The sequence below is a fragment of the Magnolia sinica genome, chromosome 2 (assembly GCF_029962835.1).
Source record: "Magnolia sinica isolate HGM2019 chromosome 2, MsV1, whole genome shotgun sequence".
NCBI lineage: Eukaryota > Viridiplantae > Streptophyta > Magnoliopsida > Magnoliales > Magnoliaceae > Magnolia > Magnolia sinica.
Window position 1 is genome coordinate 119333731 of NC_080574.1, and position 22290 is coordinate 119356020.

General features: G+C 39.4%; 1 protein-coding gene across 2 annotated transcripts in view; it reads left to right on the forward strand.

Annotated features, from left to right (window-relative positions):
* The window catches only part of LOC131237475 (transportin-1), an 85241-nt gene that overhangs the window by 23193 nt on the left and 39758 nt on the right, over nucleotides 1-22290 (forward strand). For both annotated transcript variants that reach the window (XM_058235265.1, XM_058235266.1), the window contains exons 3-11: nucleotides 181-270; nucleotides 400-477; nucleotides 578-658; nucleotides 3583-3633; nucleotides 7184-7269; nucleotides 20341-20407; nucleotides 20540-20596; nucleotides 20704-20733; nucleotides 20830-20889. In XM_058235265.1, the coding sequence (XP_058091248.1) occupies nucleotides 181-270; nucleotides 400-477; nucleotides 578-658; nucleotides 3583-3633; nucleotides 7184-7269; nucleotides 20341-20407; nucleotides 20540-20596; nucleotides 20704-20733; nucleotides 20830-20889 (600 nt within the window). The remainder of the gene's footprint in view (nucleotides 1-180; nucleotides 271-399; nucleotides 478-577; nucleotides 659-3582; nucleotides 3634-7183; nucleotides 7270-20340; nucleotides 20408-20539; nucleotides 20597-20703; nucleotides 20734-20829; nucleotides 20890-22290) is intronic.

Below are 22290 nucleotides of genomic sequence, written 5' to 3' on the forward strand. Positions count from 1 at the left end.
TTTGTTCGATGGTGCAATATTGTTTTTTGTTTGATAATGCATAATTATCCAATGGACTTCTTGTGTAGCAAAAATTTGCTATTACTTGTATTTTAGAAATCTGGGCCATGTTTCATGATATGTATTTTAAGATGCTTGATGAATTGATTGCAACTGAATTGATCGAGCGGCATACTGTAGATTTGTGAGGACATTCCAGAAGAGCTCGATTCGGATGTGCCAGGATTAGCTGAACGTCCAATCAATGTATTCTTGCCCAGGCTCTTCCAGGTGAATAAGTTCTTAATTGCTAAAATTGCATTGTCAATTTCTGTGCTACCCTGGTTGATTTGAGGGCTGTATTGTTAGTCTTTGGAGATGAATTGTTATCTTAAGTTTTTATTTGTCTTTCTTGTTCAGTTTTTCCAGTCACCACATCCATCGCTCAGAAAACTTTCCTTGGGTTCTGTAAATCAGTTCATTGTGGTGATGCCAACGGTAAGTATATTTAGGATTCTATTGTCCTTTTACACAGACATTCTAAAGTTTGTTAGTGTTTTTAGGTGGAGGTGTTAGTTATCATATTACCATGATGCAGGCTTTACTGCTATCAATGGATCAATACCTCCAGGGTTTGTTTGTTCTCGCTCATGACCCGTCTGCAGATGTGCGAAAATTGGTAAGTAGCTTCTCAACGACTATTGGTACCTGGGCATGATATGAGATTTATATAAGTATATGACATAATTCTTTGTATCATGTTTCCCATGAACTGATGTCTAGATGAATGTTCCAAATAGATTCTTTGATATTTTTGTCTGCCAAAAAGATTTTCCAGGCATGTTATTTTTGTCTGCCAAAAAGATTTTCTAGGCATACTTAGCTAGTTTAGTTCTCCTATTTGAGTCTTAGAAACATTGTATTCGTTTCAGAAACTCATCTGAGATTTGAAAAGGGTTCTCTAGTTCCTAGTTTGATTGATTCAAGTTAATGAAAAACTCACCAAGATAATAAAATATCAGGCAACTCTTTTCTTTTCTTTTTTCTTTTTTGTTAAGCATGTAAAACAAAGTTGTGAAAGTTGATCCTTCACTCAACTGATATTTTATAAGATTATGGGTGGGAAGCTATACATGAGCCCGGTTGCCTAACTGAGTTTCATTTAGTTCTTGCAAATTCCATTTTGTTGTACAGTCCATGTTCAGTTTATCACTTGTCTACTGAATCACACATTTATTTTAGCTTGTGGTGTATTCTAATATTATGCGGTCTCTATTTCACTTGCAAGCGGTGTTTCTGTTATTTGTAGGAGTGTGATGCTAGAATTATGTTCAGGCTGTACACTTCTCATCTTTATCTATGATTAACACCCATCAGGTTATCAAGCTAACCTTCACATTTATATTTAATTCTTGAGTTGTGAACTAACTCCTTTATGGGGATCCAGGGACATTGTTGATTCTGAACTTAGGTTTCAGCTTGTGCTCATTTATCATTTTGGAATCAGACTCAACACTAGCTTGATGGATAGTTATACTTTCCTTTCAACAAAATCTAATTGTTGCTGATAAGAACAAAAGACTCGATGTTCACTTATTTTATTCGATCAGCAGCAAGAAATCTTATTAAGAAGTGGAAAGAAGAAACAGAGGTAGAGAAGAATGCATAGTGTGGAGTCAATCAAAGAGCTGGGAAACATTCATGACATTTTTTTGCCTACAGAAAATAAGATCCTGTTTGGATGCTTGCATCCGTCAATCTTGGAGTCATTAATCTAAGGATTTGCCTCAGATCCAATGTTTGGGGCCTCCAGGGTTTGACAAATCTCGGGATAGGTGCTGCTACCACTTTGAATCATGCTTCCAACTTCTCCTGCTTCTTCATTGTTTATACTTGCTAACATTTGAAATGGATGGTTCCCTGCTTCTACACTCAAATTTGTGCCACTTCCTTGAAATGAAAGAAAACAATAAAAAAAAAGGGAACCTAAAAAGAACATTCACATTGATCCTGTTAGGACCTACTACTAGTAGTCTACACTGACAAATAATTGATTGACAAAACATAAACAATCATGCAAGAATCATCTTGAGGCATAGTAATTTGTATCAGTATAACTGGCTTTCTTTAAAAAAAAAAAGAAAAGAAGATAAACATTCACATTGGTCTTACAAGGACCTATTACTAGTAGTGTAAACTGAAACAATTGATTAACAAAACCTAAACAATCATGCAAATTTTTTTTTTAGGAAGTAGTTTATTCGATTATGTATCTCCAATAGTTATACATCATTAAGATTTTTGGAAGATCTGAAACAAGTATGAACGACATTAGAACTCCGCCCCCCCAAATCTTCTTGAGGTGTAGCTGTTTGTGTTAATATCACTTGCTTTCTTAAAAATAAATAAATTATATAACCCCAATGAAATATCAGAGAAGCAAAAAGAACAAGCTAAAATCTAGAATGTGAGAGGAGTCCTGAATAGTGTGTCTAGGAGTCCCCAAGTGTCAGCATGACAAAAACCCAGAAAGTAGAAGTGTCTAGGTAACACTGATTTCATGTCCTGGTTGTCTACCAAACAACATATCTGTCAATTCCAGGATCAACAAATCCAGGATTGACTTTCCGAGGATTTGTAACTCCACCAAGACTAACAGCTTTAGATCTGAATGCCCTAATATGAAAGATGAGTTCTTGAATTGAGTGCCATCTTCTTCTTCATCTTTTTCCTTTCTTTTTTTTATGGGTATTAAGAAAAATTTTTAAGAAAGAAAAGGGGAAAAAACAGAGCCTCATGAGAAGGGAGCCAAACAAACAAGGATGCCTCAGAAAAACAGAAATAAAACTAAGCAGAATTCATGCAGTGAGAAGTTGCTTGAAACTAAAGATCTGCTCTCGGCAATGCGAAGATTTCTCTGGGACATGCCACCTTCCCTACGGTATGGACTCAAGAGAAAGTGACGTCATGACCAGCACATACATCACGTGCTTCCTCAGTGAGATTAGCCACTCTCCAAGGACAAGACGGATCACTGGCCCATGAAGTAGCATTGCCAGTGTTGCCTTTGATGATTACTGGCCCATGTACAAGCTTAGGAGCCAGCTTGCACGCTTTCAACAATGCTGTAGCTTCCACGCGATTCGAATTATGAATGCCAACTGCCCTCAAGAACTCAACCAAAATGTTCTCTCTGCTAACCTGAAGAATACCCCTGATACCAGCAGGCATGGGAATTTGCGATGAGCACCTGTCAAAGCACCTGTCAAAATTCATCTTATAGTATCTGGATGGATTCTTCTTCTTTCGACATGTCGTCAGATCTGGATGCAACATTTGCTGAGACAATACCCAAAAATTCTTCTTTCAACATGTTGCAGATCTGGAATTTTCTTCTTTCGACATGTTGTCAGGCATGGGAATTTGCAATGAGCACCTGTCAGGCTTTCACGCTTGAATCTTTCATGGAATCCAGCCTGTGAGCTGAGTTTCATGTGGATGTTAATAGCCAAAAATTGTTTAGGATTGCTTGCTGGATTGTTTCATATGGAGTAGATTTCTAAATTTTGGCTATCTTGTCTTTTCTGTCCATGTGATGAACAGGTTTGCACTGCACTGGTTCAGTTAATCGAAGTCCGTCCTTCCTTCCTGGAGGTATGCATCTCTTTATCATATTTGATGTATACTGATACACATTCCATGCCTGGTCCGTTGTAAACTATTCTTCTGTTTTCTGATATCGATTTTTCATGTATGTATTTGATAATTCTGTCTTGCATATTTGTCCATTGTTTGGGTTAGTGAATGAAACACCCTGTTGAAAATGATAATGATATATTATACAATGCTTGGGCCAAAATTTTCTTACAGTTTCAGTATTCAGTTTGTACAACTATGGCCAATAGTTCAGTGATCCTAAATGTTTGTGTTAGGGCTCACTGGTGATGGTCTATTCATCAAAATCCCCCAGTTTGGAAGATCCAAGCTGTAGAATTTTTGCTTTTTATGGGTTGAATGGGAAGCATTGCCATATTCCCTTATTAATAATTTCTGTGGCTGCTCATTCAAAGGTTCAGGATATTTCCATCTGCGAGATTTCTATACATGGACCATTGATGGAGTGACCGATTTTATTGTTTGGAGACCACTGAACAATGGACCCCACTTTTACAACTGAAAACCCAAACTGTACTGGCAATGCTCGGCCTGAGCATTGTATAACGTCTTAAGGATTATACCTTTTGTTCAAATACTAAACCTACACTGGTTAATAAGTACATTCTGAATATTTCATTTCTGCCCTCTAAATCGGAGAACTTTTTTTTTTTTTTAAAAATCTGTTTTCATTTTTTATCCCCTTCTTACTTTTCGTGGAAATTTGGCATCTTTATAAATAAAAGCTTATTTTGGCTCATTTCTAAAAAAAAAGCTTTAAGATTGTTTGGTAAATGTCTAAAATAAGCTCTAGTTTCATGAGCTGGGGAGGGTTTAGTGTTTTTTTTTTAAGAGCTTATTGAGCTTAAGCGGGTAGAGGTTAAGGCTTTTATTAATTTTAAAAATGCCAAAAATACCCTCATATATCTCTTTGCAGTCTCCCCCTCTCCCTCTCTCTCAAGTGGCCCACATGATGAATGACCCATAAGGAAGGAGGGGCCCCACAGGATGAATGGTCCACATCCAAGTGGGCCCACATAATGGATGCTTAACATTAAAGGGGGGCCCAACATGATGGATGGCTCGCATCAAAGTGGCTCTGCTTGATGGATGATCCATATCAAGTGGACCCCACCTGATGGACAGTCCACATCAAAGGTGGGATCCGCATGATGGATGGTGGACACTGAAGGTGGGAGTGCATGATGGAAAGTTGACATCAAAGGTGGCCCACATGATGGAAAGTTGACATCAAAAGTGGGCCCACATGATGAACGATGCATATTGAAGGTGGGGCCCCCATGATGAATGGTCGACATCAAGGTGAGCCCACACAATGCATGGTTGACATCAAAGGTGGGCCCCACATGATGGATGACCCACATCAAAGTGTGCCCCACATGATGGACAATCCACATCAAAGGTGGTACCCACATGATGAACGGTTGACATCGAAGGTGGGCCCATGTGATGAACAACCCATATAGGTGGGGCCCCACATGATGAATGGCCCACATTAAGGTGAGCCCACATAATGGACGGAGTGAACCTCACATAATGGATGGGCCACATCAAAGTGTGGCCCTGTGTGATAGAAGGTCCACATCAAGTGGGCCGCACCTGATTGTTGGTCCACATCTAAGGTCTTGCATGATGGACAACCCATATCCAAAGTAGTCTACTATGATGGATAATCCACATAGAAGGTGCGCCATACATGACGGGTGGTGGACATCAAAGGTGGGCCCCACATGATGTATGGCTCACATCAAAGGTGGGCCCCACACAATGGATGGCCCACATCAAAGTGTGGCCCCACATGATGGACAGCCCACATCAAGTGGGCCCCACCTGATGGACGACCCACATCATGTATGACCCCACATGAAGGGCAACTAACATTGAAGGTTGACCCCACACGATGGACGACCTACATCAAGGTGGGCCCCGCATAATGGACGGTCCACTGTCCACATCAAAGGTCGGTCGCTAATGATGAATGGTCCACATCCAATGTGGGCCTTGCATGATGGATGGCCCACTTCAAATGTTTGACCCACATGGACAGTCCACATCAAAGGTGGGCAGTGGGCTCCACATGATGTGTCCACATCCAATGTCCAACATGATGGACGGCCAACATCCAATGTGAGAGGCATGAAGGGGCGTGCTTATTTGAGATGGAGTTGTTGCAAATTTTAAAAATGACAGCAACTACCCCTGAAAAGGGCTCTTATTCCAATGTTTTACGAAACGTGCTTATTTTAAATATGAGCTTTTTTCAGGTCTGAAAAAGTGGTTTTACCAGGCGAGCTTATTGTACAATAAAGCTAGCACAAAAAGTCTTATTAGAGTAGCTCTTATTTGAAAAGCTCTTATTGGATTAGATAAGAGATGCCAAATGGGCCCTTCATTTCCAACTGCCATCAACATATGTATCTATTACTGCATGGCTGTCCTGCAAAGATGATTCTTTGCAACATAGTGAAGTAAAACCCCCAAAGGAGACCAAAACATCAAACATTTATTTCTAAACCTTTGTGTTTGAACTCAAGAAACTCCCACTTCTAGTATCTGTTGCTGCTTTTTTCCACAGAAGTAGATTGAAAGCTCTAATATTGCAACTTGAAAAATCTAACCATGAACAGTTTGCTGCCAATTTTATGTGGTGTATTTTCAGAACTCAAATAAGAAATAGAAGCTTTTCATTCTCTATAATGATATCCAGAACTCAAAATGGCAGAAATTTCCTATCTAGGATGGATTCCGATGGAACTAGTGGCTAGCTGAGCTATTTGGTTTATCCATGGGTGAAGGTCATTATTTAACAAAGAATGGAGCTAATGACCAGCTGTGATAATGGGATGGGGTAAAGGCATGTTTCGTTTTGGAGGTAATGTTATTTGGAAGATAGAAACCTCACTAGGGGGATCTGGAAAAATAGAAACCTCAGAATATTCAAGGTTAAAGAAGCTTTGCTGACATGGTTAATGTGGGAAATTCAATTCATGGCTAATTGAGAATTTAAGAGGGATTTCTTTTCTCAAGCTTATGTGGTACGGACATTCTACTGTGTTAGGGGGTGGTTAGGATGTATTGGTGCCTGGCTTGGTTTTCAGGTTTTTCTGTGTATGAAGGCTTGTTCCCTTTGTCATTTTTTTAAAAACTTTTTTGGGATGATGTCTTGTCTTTCTCCCTATTGTTTTGCTCTTGCTTTCAATAAAGTTGTTGAAAGCGATCATGTTTACGGAAAACTGTGTAATCGAAGAAAACGAATCCCACAAATGCAAAAAACAAGGAAAACCATATAATAATTCTTAGAAAGGATTTAGATTTATGGGAAAAGGGTTATGTATTTCCCATATACTTTATCAACCCATGTTTGTCTTCTATTATGTAAGCATATTTTTTATTATCAAATGGAGAGTTTAACTCATTTAGCTGCGTGGTTTCCCTGGGTACCATTAAATTTGTTGCATAATATGTTCTGCATATTTTTTAATGTTCTACACATTCCTGTTCTAAAGCAATGTTTAATGTGATGCTGAAGCCACATCTGGGAAATGTCATTGAATACATGTTGCAAGCCAATAAGGACACAGATGATGAAGTCTCGCTTGAAGCTTGTGAATTTTGGTAGGTTCTCCATTACCCAACTTCCGCTATATTTAAATGTTCATTGGCGTAACATGCTAGGTGTTAGAACATGATTACTCCATGTATTTGTCAAGAACATCATGTTATTAGGGCCAGTCTACCATGTTATGGAAATAATAGTTGAGAAATTTATTTGTTGTGTCCTCATCATTGTCATCATCATCTAAGCCTTATCTCAACTAATTGGGTCAGCCACATGAATCTTGTTCAACCGTTTCTCTATCACAGACAACATCCTCAGTTAAACCATAGTCCTCAATTCTTTTCTTACCACCTCCACCCACATCCTTTTGGGCCTTCCCTTTGCCCTTTTAGAGCCTTCAACGTGAACCAACTCACTCTTCTTATTACCTATGGATGCTAACTGTAAGTTTCCCTAGAATGCATTCATTTCTAACTCTGCCCTTCCTTGTCTTGCCACTCATCCATCTCAACATCCTCATTTCAGCACATGAGGATAGTGTTCATCTTATTTATCTGCATTGCTATATCCTATAAACCCCATTTGGGATCAATAATAGTGTTACTATTCCTCTTCTTGTTCCCCTGTTGACATATTTGAAGTAATTATCTAATGAAAATGTTGATATCATGGATGTGATTGTTGTGCCCTGCTCAAACTGAAAGGGAAATTTTATTGGATTGCTATAAGACTGGCCATGCTTTGTGGAACAGAATGTTGAGCAGTTAAGGACACCATGTTCATAGGATGAGTGTAGCTGAAATGAGGATGTTGAGATGGATATGTGGCAGGATGAGGAAGGATAGAATTAGAAATGAATGCATTCGAGGTAACTTAGGAGTAGCACCAATAGGTAGGTTAAGTAGACTTAGATGTTTGGTCATGTGCAATGGAGATTGAAGGCTCTAAAAGAGCAAGGGGAAGGCCCAAATGGACGTGGATGGATGTAGTAAGAAAAGACTTGACGCTGTATGGGCTAACTGAAGATCTGGCCCTTGATAGACTGGAATAGTGGAATGGGATTTATGTAGCCTACCCCAGTTAATTGGGATAAGCTTTAGATAATGATGATGATGGCAATTATTTTCTCGATAACATCTTCAATTATTCACAAAGATTTCATTTCAAAGATTTGAATAAATTACAAACTACACGATGCGTGATAAAAAAAATACAGATCATATTGTTCCTACTATCACATTTGCAATCATGGTTTTAAGACGTGGCAACTCAGCGTCTGATATTAAAAAATGATACCTAGGCTAAAGATAAAATCTAGTTAATATGTTGCCTAAAAATACTATAAATATCAATTTGTTGTGCTGAGTTGCATCTGATTCATAAATCTAATGTAATTCTATCTAATAGAGTCATAAAATGATCAAACATGAACCCAAGTGATAAGCAAATTGTTCAAAAAACAAGTTCATACTCATGAATCACCAGCTGCCAGTCATCACCAGAAGCTACGTGCCCACTTGTTGGCTGGTCAACAATTTGATCATGATCATTATCATCGTTACGGTAAGGCTGCCATGCAACATCACCACATAATGTAACATTCCAATAGCCAATGGGAAGTAACATAATAATGGACAAGGATGACTGATCATTTCTCTAGATCTGCTGTGTGACTATGTCAAATAGCCAGTAGTGTTAGAAACCCAGACTCTTTCTCATACTGTGAATGAGTTGGATTCTGTTATCCTTCATGTGATTCATACTATTGTCCCAGACTAGTCCAGCAAGGAAGTTCCTCAGCCCCAAGCATCTCTTGCCCATAATAATCATAGGGACCGTAATAATATCCATTAGTCATCTCAGCAACAGTTCTAGTGCCAATGCTAGTGGATGAGCCATCGGGTTGTGCAGCTCCCGCTCATCCAGCTTGACTTTGAGCCATGATGCTCCTGCTCCTGCTGGTATCATGACTCCTTATAGTCATATGAATCCCTTTTCCTTGTGTCTGATAGTTTCTGTGCTCACATTGCATCAAGGGTGGCACTTTATCCTGATTCATTGAGTGACTGACTGACCGTCAGTGCCACCACTACTACCATCACAATCAGACAGTCTAACTACAGCCATCACATTGACTGTTAACATACCAAACAGTCGGTTTGTCTGGTAGCCCTGACCATAAAGTGCATTGTTGCTAGCCTCCCTCTCACTTCACATGGGTCTACTTTGTTAAGATATCATATATAGCAGTGTTAAGCTCCTCATTCTACATCATTGGCTCTTCTGTCTCAACGAGCCATGGATCAAGTGGGTCTTCACCTTCAAAAATATAATCCAAATTTATTGGATCATATTCATGATCACCATTTGTATTTGATTGGGGACAATGGATAGATGATTTCAATATGGAAAACATAAATCTATAGCTAGACAATTTTTAACAAATAAAGAAAATTGCGGGTTTTTCAGAAAGGCCAAAATTTCTTTAAAAAACCCACTTTGATCTGCAAAATTTCTTCAAAAACCATTTTGATCGGTAAATATGTTGGATTTTTTTGATTGATGACAATGGAAGCTCCGAAATTGTCTCATAAGCCTTTAGTGAGCTAGATCTAACATTTGGGGGTGAAAAATGGCGAAAATTGGAAAAATGGGGCAAGGGTTGAGGGCAAGTTGCACAGGTTAACTCAGCCTGACTGCGCTGTATTGCCCGAGTTTGTACTCTGCAGTAACTTGGGCCAGTCGTAAAACCATGTTTGCAAGTTTTAGTTTTAGGTATGGAGTTTTGTCAATCAATCTTCAGAAAAAAAAGAAAAAAGAAAAGAAAAAGAAAACAAAGAAAAAAGAAGAAAAAAGAAGAAAAAGGAAAAAAAGAAGAAGAAGAAAGAAAAAGAAAGGAGTTTTGTTGATCAGGTCTGCACAAATTCCAAACAATAGCGGTTTGTGATGGTATAATGGTTTGGAATCAATCATTCAAAAAAAAAAAAGGTTTGGAATCAGATGCAACTTGTTATGTTGTATTCCATCTACGCAATGTTCTGCAGGCTGCCATTTTTCATCCTTTCAATGAAGTGGTCTCCCATTTGATGGAAGAAAGTTTCATTTTGGTAGTAGCAGTCAAAATGTAGTGTTTTTTGGCGGCTATGCCTTTCGTATCCAGGATACGTTTTCTGTTCACTGTAGGTTTATAGGCTTTGCTGAACCAAAATGACTTTGCTGAGTTGATTCTGTTTCAATTACTACAATATGAGTGATGTAACCTAGGAGGGACCATGCCAAAGTGTTAATGGAAGTCCAAAGGGTCCCATTATATGTCATAAATACGTTTTTCAAAGAAAAAGAGGAGATGCAAGAAAAAATTATCTAATTTTTAGTGGTTGTATCCAGTGAGTTAAATATCAATAACAACCACCAGTGATTTAAATATCGATATTATCGGCCAATACTATCGGTGTTGCATGCTGTCAATACAAAACCTGGGAGAGTTGTAAGACTCCCCCGCATGGCCCAATATATCACAATATATCGGAATGTATCAAAGATATATCGATACATTGCGATATTTTAAATATCTCCCAGTATAAGAGTCCTTGATTTCGTTGATACGTCCTATATGTATTGACGATATCAATAGAAACAACCATTTTTCAATAAAAACGAAAAATCAGAAAAAAGAAGGAAAATCCTCTCTTAAATTTTTTTTTTTTGGATCACATTCCTTTAAGGATTTTTGATGCAGGACAACTAACCACTTGCTCTAAAAGCTCGAACTGATAGAGCATGGCGAATTAATCCCTTTATCTCATAGCCCAAGCCCCACATCCCGTGGGTTAGGACCTAAGCCGAACCCCCCTTGTGGGCCCCACATCACATGGGTACCGCCTCACATGAGCCACCCGCCTCACATGGGTGGAGCTCACTTCACATGGGCCGCCCACCCCGAGTGTGCCCTTGCATCTCACAGGCGACCCCACTCGAGCCCGGTGTGAAAACACCCCTGCATTAATTTTGACCAGCCGTTTTGAGTTTTCGGGAGAATATGATTTGGGTGGGGAAATTGAGATCAGAGAGCGGAGACGGGCCGAAACACAATTTGTGGTTTTTTTTTTTAAAATAAAAATATAAAGTGTTTTTTCTTGTGTAAATTGCTTAAAATAAGTGGAACTAACTTAATAATCTACGATTTTGCATGTTTTGCATTCTCAATCACGGATTTTAGCTCCGATTTTTTTATTCCGGGGAAAATGTGTGAATTTGGAGAAAATTCAAAATTTTCCTGATTTCACCAATTTAACATGCATTTAGAGTGTGGAAAAATCACGTGAGAGTGCTTATAAGCTAATTTAATTGATGGAAGTTTGGATTTTTTGAAAAAAAGATTAATTAAAAATATTTCAAAAATAAATAAGAAAGTATTTTTCTTTTTTTAAAAATTACATTGACCGACCAAAATTTGTGTATTGATGAGTGTATATTTATGCGTGAGTGGCAAGAAATAGTGCTTGGAGCGTGTCTCAGCCGGGGAGTCCATAGAAGGTTAGTCCTGACAGTTTCTTCAAGAGGGAGGTGTGAGTAGGATGGTGGGGAATGAAGCTGGGGGGAGACAATCAATTGTAGAAAATTGGACCCGGAGAAGGTTGGTAGGAAGGCGAGCTTGTCCGAGTATTTGACACTATCATTGAAGGATTCCCGGATGGTTGCTTTTCGATTAATTTCTCCAAGGTGTTTGGGAGAGCAGAGGCTGTGATGGAGGTAGTGCTACCTAAGGATAGATATAAGACGGCTTAACAAGGTTTCACCTTTGTTCGGATGAGCTCGGAATGAGTTAGCTCGAGTAGTGAAGATGCTTCATTTGGGGGTGCTTTGGCCTCAAGGCTCAACGAGGTGTGGATCCGTTTGTTTGGAGGTCTGGCGCGGTTGAAGCAGGATGCGATAGGCAAGTCTTGGGAATGGGAATTACTTTAACACTTTGTTGTAGCGGTTACGAAGGAAGACTTTACCATTCCCCAAATTAGGAAATGGCTGGATGATTGTTGTCGTTTGTTGCCAGAAATGTATTTGATTAGACTGATTAGGCTCAACGAGGTGTGGATCCGTTTGTTTGGAGGTATGGCCCGGTTGAAGCAGGATGCGATAGGCAAGTCTTGGGAATGAGAATTACTTTACTATGTTGTAGCGGTTACGAAGGAAGACTTTACCGTTCCCCAAATTAGGAAATGGCTGGATGATTGTTGCCGTCTGCTGCCAGAAATGTATTTCGATTAAACCGATTAGGCTTAATGAGGTGTGGATCCGTTTGTTTGGAGGTGAACATGGATCCTTTTATTTATTTATTTATTTATGGCCAGAGCATTGAATAGGGACAAACCTATAGTTCACGCAGGGGGGGGGGGGGGGAGGGAATGATAGGGGGAGAGAGGGTTGGTAAAGGGAGGGCGTCCTTAGAGGTGATACACGTGGTGTTGTTTGGGCAGTGGGAGCTCCTTTCAACTCTTGCTCGAGCTTGAGCTTGGTTAGTGAAGGAGGCTTGAGAGACAAACTTCTTCGGGTTAGCTTTTCAGTGCCAAAACTAGTTTTCTTTTTCCCTTTCACTAGAGTATACTAAATACCTTGGAGGATGGCTTCAAGAATATCTCTTTCTTCCACGGAATCACTAGCACTCGGGCCAAGTATGTTTAGCAGTGGACTTCTATTTTAAACTTCTTTCAAGCAACGGTGGAACATATCACTATTGGATAATCCGTCCTTTCCTAGGCTCTTGACTGAGGAAGTGGAGTCATTGGATAAATCTATTGTGGAAGAAGTTTTGTGTGCCATCAACTCATTGGGGAGGGACAGGCCCAAGGCCTGATGGCTTTGCTATAGCTTTTTTTCAAGTTTTCTGGGACACGATTAGACCAGACATTGTGGAATTTGTTCAAGATTTCAGTGAAAAAGGCAGACTTGCCAAGGGTTTGGGGGCCTCTTCATAGCCTTAATTCCAAAGAAAGAGGGAACAGAATCACTCACACACTTTCAACCCATTAGCCTTATTGTAAGTCCCTACAAGATTTTGACAAAGGTGTTGGCTAATAGATTTAGACAGGTGCTCCTGTTGGTCATAACGGAATATCAGGGAGCCATTGCTGCAAATAGACAGATTCTGGACAGTGCATTACTTGCCTATGAATGCATTGATTCTAGACAGAGGTAAAGAAGTTAGGGTGTGGTTTGCAAACTGGACATAGAAAAGGCAAATGACTACGTCAAATGGGATTTCTTGGAATAGATGTTGAGTAGAATGGGTTGTAGTAGCAAATGGATTAGTTGGATGCGTGAATGTGTCTCGTTGGCCTCCTTTTTCGTATTGGTTAACAGTTCACCCAAAGTTTCTTTCAAGTCTCAAGGGGCTTAAGGCAGGGGGACCCACTAACTCCGTCTCTATTTATAGTGGTTGTGCTAGTTAAGGGGCATGAGGTGGGCCTCATATCAGGTTTTACCAGGGCAAGGAATGGGGTTATGATCACTTATCTACAATTTGTGAATGAGTCAAAAGCTCCTCCCACTACTGTCCATCGGGAACATGGAAGACTATCATTTCAATAGCTCCCCTAGCGAAATCTAATATGTCCTTCACTCTCTGCAATGACGTTCATATCCGGTTTTGGGAAGACTCATGGTGCGGTGATAGACCTCTGAAGTTGGAATTTCCATCTCTAGCTTTGTTGTCTCCCTTGTCGAATATATCGACTCAGCAACATCCATACAAAGAAGACATAAAAACTAAGAAAAACAAATAGGAACATTATGAATTGGCAGTCAGATCTTGCCTTGTAGATTTAAGTGTTGCACAATCAGTTTTGGGGGTGTAATAGTGGCTTTGGTTTGTTAAATTATTTGCTGCTTTGTATTTTTTCAAACAGTTCTTTAATAAAATATATTGTCCTTAAAAAAAAAAGGTTGGGTCGCATGTTGTGAGGAGGATGCTTCAGAATCCTTGCCTTGTTCTTTGCAATGACTTTTGAATTGGAATGGTTGGATGATGACCGGTGTCTGGAAGAGAATCACATCGGTGCAGATGAAGGGCCCCTTTGCGATACATGTGCGGATTTAAACTTGGATGATTCAACTATCATCCTTTCTAATTCTCCGGCATGTGTGATCAACTTAGGTGCCGTTTGGTAAACTGAAAAATAAGGTCTGAAAATTAATATAAGTTCTAAAAACTTGGAGTGTTGAATTTTAGTACTTATAAGTACTGAAAAATCTGTTTGGTAATTTGTCTGAAAAAAGTCATGATATATGAAATTAAGCACTTTTTTCATAAAAAAAAATAGCTTGGTAAATAGAGATCATAAATGTCCGAAAATTGACAATTTGTTATATTTGCCCCTATTGTCTCAATTTCCATATTCTTTAGAGTATGAGGCAAAACGTGTTATTGCCATGCCACCAAATTTGGCACACCCATGCCCAATTCATATACATCTCTCAAACGTAATCTTTCGATTGATGGACCATATATTATGTTCTTCTTAATAAAATAATCAAAACCCTTCGACTGGTGTACTTGAATTGGACAACTAAACATCTAATATTTAACTGATAAAGGCTGATTTGAAGGTTAAGATCATCTAATATTTATTTATTTATTTATTTATTTTTTTTATTACTATTTTTGCATAGTCCATCCATTGTGGGCCCCATGTTGACAGCATTGTTGTTCACGAAACCAATGGGCTCACCTGTATGAACAAAACCTGAGATTGACCCATACTTAGGTGGAGCATCATATAACTCTCGTTGTCGAGAGATGACTCACAACGCATGATGACGTGCCACATTAGCAGATATTGGGTCATTCATCTCTAGGGTCCCACTTACAATGCCTTTGGTTCGATGACCTTGAAAAAATGCTTTAGTTCGAAAAAAAAATTCCTTGTCCCGTCAAATAAGTGAGCCACACATGTACAAATATTTACCTGATGTGTGTCATGCTACTAATTTTTTTTTATCATCCATCATTTAACAACTACCAGGTTAGGCAATCATAACCATCCCATCGATGACGTTCAATTACCACTTTTCTTGTGTTGTGGTCCACCTAAGATTTGGATCAACCTCTTTTTTTGTCTCATGCCCAAAAATAAGTTGACACAATGGATGGACGTCATGGATAAAAGACATACATCATGGTGGGGTCCGCAGAACACTGTCATGTACAATCCATGTAACGTACGTGAGCATGTCATTCCCTCGGACATAGAAAAAAGATGGTCCACCTTGATTTCTATGTGAATTCCGTGTCATCCCACCATTTTGCCAACTTAATTTAGGGGATGGGCCTAAAAATGAGGTAGATCCAAATCTCGGGTGGATGGACGACGTGAATAAAATGGATGTATAGCGCGAATAAAGACATTATTGTGGGGCCCACAGAGCACTGCCATATTCAATCCATGTAATCTACATGTGTCATCCCCTCAAGATGCTTGTAGATTATATATGCCTCCTAGGCCAATCCAAAAGAATGAGATGACCCACCTTGATGTCTACTAGAAATCGACGCTGTCCCACCAATTTTTTAGCTTAATTCAGGGCATGAGCCCAAAAATGAAGTAGATCCAAATCCTAGGTGGACCATACCACAAGAAACAATGGTGATTGAATGCTCAATCATTGAAAACTACCTAGGGCCCACCGTATTATTTTCCATCCAACCTGTTGATTAGGTCAAACAGACCTGGATTAAGGTATAATACAAAAATCAGATTGATCCGAATTTTTTATGGCCCACAATGAGTTTTTAATGGTCAATTACCACATTTTTCAGTAGTGTGGTCCCCCTGAGATTTGGATCTGCTTAAGTTTTGGGATCAAGTTCTAAAATGAAATGTAAAAGCGGATGAACAACGTGGATATACAACACATTCAACAAGGTGGGCCCCATGTACTCAGGGTAACACCCACAAACGTGTTACCTAGGTAACACCTAATCTGCTACCCCCTCTTGCATTCCTCTTTTAGCTCACTATTGAGTTAACGTGGCAAAGTTCTGTGGGTACCACCATGATGTATGTTTTAGATCCACACTATCCATCTACTTATTCATGTCATTTTAGGTCTTGTGCTAAAAAATAGGCGGATCCAAAGCTCCATGGTAGGCAAAATGGTTCAATGGTATACATTTTTTTCCCCTACTTTTCCCTTTTGTATGGCCCACTTGAGTTTTGGATCAGCCTCATTTTTGGACTCATGTCTTAAAATGAGCTGTAAAAATGGATGAACGGAGTGGATTTCTCACAAACATCATGGTGGGCCCCACCTAGCTTCCTAGTGCAGGAACCCGCTGCGGGAGCCTTCAACATGCAATCCGCATCAACAATGTGTCAGAACGTGTTGGCTTGGGAAAGTGCTGTAGGCCCCACCATGATGTTTGTGTTATATCCACACCACCCATCCATTTTTTTAGATCATTTTAGATCATGTACTCAAAAATGAAGCATATCCAAAGCTCATGTGGACCATACCATAGGAAACAGTGGGGATTGAATGCCTAACATTGAAAACTTCTTGGGGGCCCCAAAAGTTTTAGATCAAGCTGATATTTTTGTTTTCCCATCATCTAGGTCTGTGTGACCTTATGAATAGATGTGATGGCAAATAAACATCATGGTGGACCCTAGGAAGGTTTCAACGGTGGGTGTCATCATCCCCACAGTTTTTGTGGTATGGTTCACTTGAGCTCTGGGTTTACCTCATTTTTTTGCTCTTGCCCTAAAATGATTTGAAAAAAATGGATGGACGGTGTAGATATAACACATACAACATGATGTGGCCCAAGAACTTGCGAAAGTGTATATATAACACATGCAACATGATGTGGCCTAAGAACTGTGGGAGATCTCTTCCGACTTCTAGTGGGTGTTCACTGCTGCATATGGTTCCTGTATATACAGCATGTGAGAGTAGTTTTGGTTGGAATTAGATAGCGTCAAGCAAAGGTGGGAGGCTCCCTGATTCATTGGCAGGGATTTCAACATTGTGCGTTTTTCTTTTGAAAAATAAGGAGGTAGGGTGACTAAGAGCATGCTAAGATTTTGTGGATCAGTGGGCCGCTACGATATGGTGGACCTTTCCTTTTGGGGGCATGGTCCAACGGTCAATAAAATGCAACTCTGTCATGTTTGGACAAATTCTTGGTTTCCATGGTCTAGCTCAAAAGATTTCCCTTGGTTAATCAGCATGGCCTTCCGAAGGTTGTATTTGAGCATCGACACATCGTTTTAGAAATAGATTAAGAAAACTGGGGGACCTCATCCTTTTAGGTTTGAATTGGCTTGGTTGGAGGTTGACGGTTTTGATCAGTTAATAGTAGATTGGTGGTCTTCCTTCTCGGTGGATGGTTATGCTAGCTTCACAATCAGTAGAAAGCTAAGGCTGTTGAAAGAAAAGCCCAAGTGGTGGAAGAAAGAGGTCCCGGGCAAGGGGGGTGGAAGAGTTCGATTAAATGGCAGAAGTGATTCATGAGCTTGATTTATTAGGAGAAGGTGAGGTCTGTCAGTGGAAGATAGATTGAAAAGGGTGAACTTAATTGTCAATTATGCCAACCGGGCTAAGGAAGAGGAAATTAAATGGCACCAAAGATCGAGAGTAGTGTGACTTAAAAAAGGGGACAAGAATACTTGCCTTTTCCACAACATTGCTAGTGTTCGAGCTTGAGGTAATAGAATCTCGCTAGAACTCCGGTCAAGAATAAGGTTTGTGATTCAATATTTGTATTTTACCAAAAGCTACTTTCTAGTTAAAAATGGGGGCCGAGGCTGGATGACCTTGAGTTCCATCATCTCTCCTTTGAGGATGCTTCCTCGCTTGAAAGGCCTGTTTTAGAGGAAGAAGTGAAAGCATCCTTAGGCTCTATGTTCGGGTATAAGGCCTCGGGTCTTGACGGATTTCCTATTGTATTTTATCAGAAGTTTTTCCATTTTGTGAAAAAGGTTGTTATTGATTACGTTGTGGAATTTTCAGGGCAGAGTTCTCAAGTGAACTTGGAGCCTCATAGGGGGTTCATTTAAAATATTGGCGAAGATTCTTGCCTTGAGATTTAGGGAGGTCCTCTCAAGGAGTTTTTGTGGTGGGTAGATAGAACTTGGACAACGCTCTCGTAGTTGACAAATGTATTAACATCAGGCACTGAGAGGAAAAGCGATTTAGTTTGCAAGTTGGTTATCAAGAAGGCTTATGATCGCGTCGATTAAGACTTTTTAGATTATATGCTCGATGGGTTGTGTTGTGACCGCAGTGGAGGGAGTGGATTAGATCCTGTGTGCAATCTTCGTCCTTTTCTATTTTGGTCAATGGGTTGCCTAAAGGGTATTTTAAAGCATCTAGAGGCCTTAGATAGGGGCCCACTCTCTCCTTATTTGTTTGTTGTCAATGGAGAGGCCCTTAGCATGATGCTTTGGAAAGGCGAGGACAATGGGCTGTTTAATAGGTTTTAAGGGTGCAGGGGACGAGAATCATATTAGCCATCTTCAGTATACGGATAATACGTTGCTCTTTTGCGAGGTAGTGGCAGAGTCACTGGACAATCTTCGGAAGATTACAGTTTGTTTCGAAGTGGCTTTGGGGTTGAAGATCAATGCGGCTAAATCTGAAATGTTGGAAGTTCGTGTTGAGGCAGGTGATGTTAACCGTTAATTGAGTATATTCGGATACAAGGCTGGGTCTTTTTCGTCGTCATATCTTGGGCTTCCTCTTTGTATTGGGGAGCCGGCCAAGCACCTTTGGGACAGGGTTATTGTGAGGATCGAACGGAAACTGGCTTCTTTGAAGTGTCACTATCTTTCTTTGGGAGGGTGCTTGACTCTTATCAAGGTGGCTTTTTCCAACATTCTGGTGTATTTCATGTCTTTGTTCAAATGCCCTTTGTCAATGCTGAATAGGCTTGAAAAGCTATGTGATTTCCTATGGAAAGGAGCTAGCAAAGGAATAAAATTTCATCTCCTTAAGTCACACCAAGAGTGTAAGCCAATTGGGGGGGTATGGATTTGGATCAGAAGGGACAGTTTGCGGAGGGAGTTGATTGCTTCCTAGTATGGAACGGGGGAAGGGGTTTGGTTTGTGAGGACCTCCTCTCTATAAAGCTTCTGGTGTTTGAAAAGTGATGGCAGCCACTAAGCATTTGGTTCATAGGGGTTTTTCCTTCGTGCTTGGAAACGGTTATTGTGTACATCTTTCGGTGGGCGCGTGGGGTAGAGACTGTGCACTTGAGGATTTGATTTAGAGAGTTGCCCCCCTTGCTCCTGTTCGCCATGTTTCTGTGATGGACTCTCTTTGTGAGGATCTCTTTTGTGGGCTTGGCATGGGGGAGGGATTGGAAAATCGGGTAAAGCATGGTGACGGCTGATCATCATGGTTGTGTTTTGGGCTCTTTGGGGAATTTGCATCGGTTTGTGGTTTCAGAATGAGTGCGCATTAGTTTCAGAGGTTATTAGGAAAAGTGAAGGGTCTCGTTCTAGGATGGGCTGTTTATGTAATGGTAGCTTTGACTGCTTCTCCTCTTTTCTCTTTTTTCTTTTTGTGTCAGTTGCATTATTTAGCGGGCTTCTTAATAAATTTTTGTCCCCCCCCACCACAAAAAAAAAAAAGAAAAAAAGAAAAAAAAAAAAAGAGAAGTCCTATTTAAATCCATAAATGTAATGTCCATGCATGACTAAGTGATAGCAGAGAGTACTTCTATTTTGCGCATCCAAATAATATCCCATATACGCATGTGCAAGGCAAAAGTATATACACTTGCGTTCTCTCTCTCTCTCTAAGATGATTATTGAAACAATTGTTACATAAACAAGTAGATTATCTTTCTTTATTTTCTTAAATAAAATTGCCCACTTTCTTCCCAAATTTGCTCATGGACTCAACACAAGGACACATGGATAGTTGAATTAGTGTAGGTGATGGCTGAGTCAGCCAACAACACCGTGCCTATAATTGGGGGGGTTGCAAAATGACCTTATCTTAAATGACTTGCCAAATACCCTTTCCTTTGTAATTAATTGCGTGGATACTTGACCCGACTTTATGATTCTTTAGTATCACTAATTGGGTTATAGCACTTACATTTTACTCTTGATTATGGTTGTTAGGTCGGCATATTGCGAAGCTCATTTACCACCTGAAAGCTTAAGAGAGTTCTTGCCACGCCTAATTCCAGTACCGCCATACCTATGCTTATGAATTTGAATTGTTCCCATTTATTTTTTGTTGGTTTCGAGAGAGGTCTTTGTTCTTTCTTCTTGGTAAGCAAGAACTCTTTGATATCATACTGTACCTCAAATGCTGTAGGTTTTGTTGTCAAACATGGTCTATGCTGAGGATGATGAGTCACTTGTTGATGCTGAGGTAAAAACTCCTGTTGATTGTTTTCATATTTGCTACATTTTGCTGAAGTGTAGTAAGAATCTTGATTACTTATTTTCATTACTTCACATTTTGGCATATGCCTGCAGGATGACGAGTCTTTTCCAGACAGGGAACAGGTTTTAATTTCCCATTGCTGTTTTCCTTGGTGGCTCTACTTCTCTCTATAAAAGTTAAAGTTTGTAATTTTTTTGGGATTGATATTTTTGTTACAGGATATAAAGCCTCGTTTCCATACATCACGATTTCATGGAGCAGATAATGCTGAAGAAGATGTATGTTCTGAATCCTATCATCTTGGTGCCCTTTGTGTTCTCTTTACCTTTCATTTCTTGCTCATAATTTTATCTTGCTATTGAACTTGCTTAACCTAGAAATGTTGCGGTTATGATGATTTCTTGGCTTTCTAACTTTGTAAAAAACTAACCTATTGGGATAAATTATGATAATCTTAGCCTTCTCCCAGCAATTTGGAGTGGGGTCAGCTTTTCATTGGTAGATTGGCAAAATATTAACAACTGGCTGCCTGCCAAACATCAACCTTCCCCCTTTACCTGGGCTCTGGAACTGACAATTGCAAAGGCTCACATGCCCATGTTTTATGATGGGCTGTGTTGCATGGACACCTGGCATGGGTGCCAAGTGTTGGAGTTTTGTAAAGTGTTCGTCATGGAAAACTCAACAGAACAAGGGTACAAAGACTTCTGTACACAAGTACACAATTTACTTTTGACAAATAAATAAATTGGGGATAAGGTAAAACCAGTGTTTTAAATGTCAACGATATCGGCCGATATATCCCACGATATATATCTTGTATCCCATCAGTGCGATACGAAATGCACAAGTAGTGCGATATATCCCACATGTTCGATCTGGTGAGCATTTTTGTATTTCAGTCCTTTTATTTTCTGTAAATCATGTTAAATTAGTGTCAAATTGTTACAAATCCATGATTTTTCATGTTTTGCATGAAAAATCATGGATTGGGAGCTTCGATTTCGAGATTTGGAGGAGATGGGCTGAGTTGCGGAAAATTGAAAAAAAAATCAAAATTTCCTAATTTCTTGCAAATCGTTTGCAATCTTTGTGTCCAAACATCAAATCAAACATGTATGTAACCTAATCTAGAGATTCTTCTTTTGCTTTTGAGTGTATTGCTTGTGTTTCCACACGTCTTTTTACATTTATAAATTATATGAATAGACATTGAATATACTTGCATCAATTCAGTTAGACAACGCATAGATTAGGACCCTAATACAAAGAAAACCTATTATATATACTTGTTTTTTGTAATGCTTTAATTTATAAATGTGTATTGATGTCTCCGAAGTTTCATTGAAAAATTCGACCAATTTCCCAATGTTTCCCCATGTTTCCAACAACAACGATACATTCCATGATACAACCGATATATCCCATGCGATAACCGATACGTATCCGTATCCCAAGAATGTGATATGTAACGTGATACCGATATTTCGAACACTGGGTAAAACAACTGAAGTAAAGTATCATAAGGAAATTTAAAATGAATATTCATATTTCATAGAATTCCAATCAAAATCAATTGGTAAAAGTGTAAACTGACAAAGAATCTATGAATATAATAGAAAAAATCGATAATCATTTCAAAAATAAATTGCTTATACGAACACTTCTGCGGACAACAA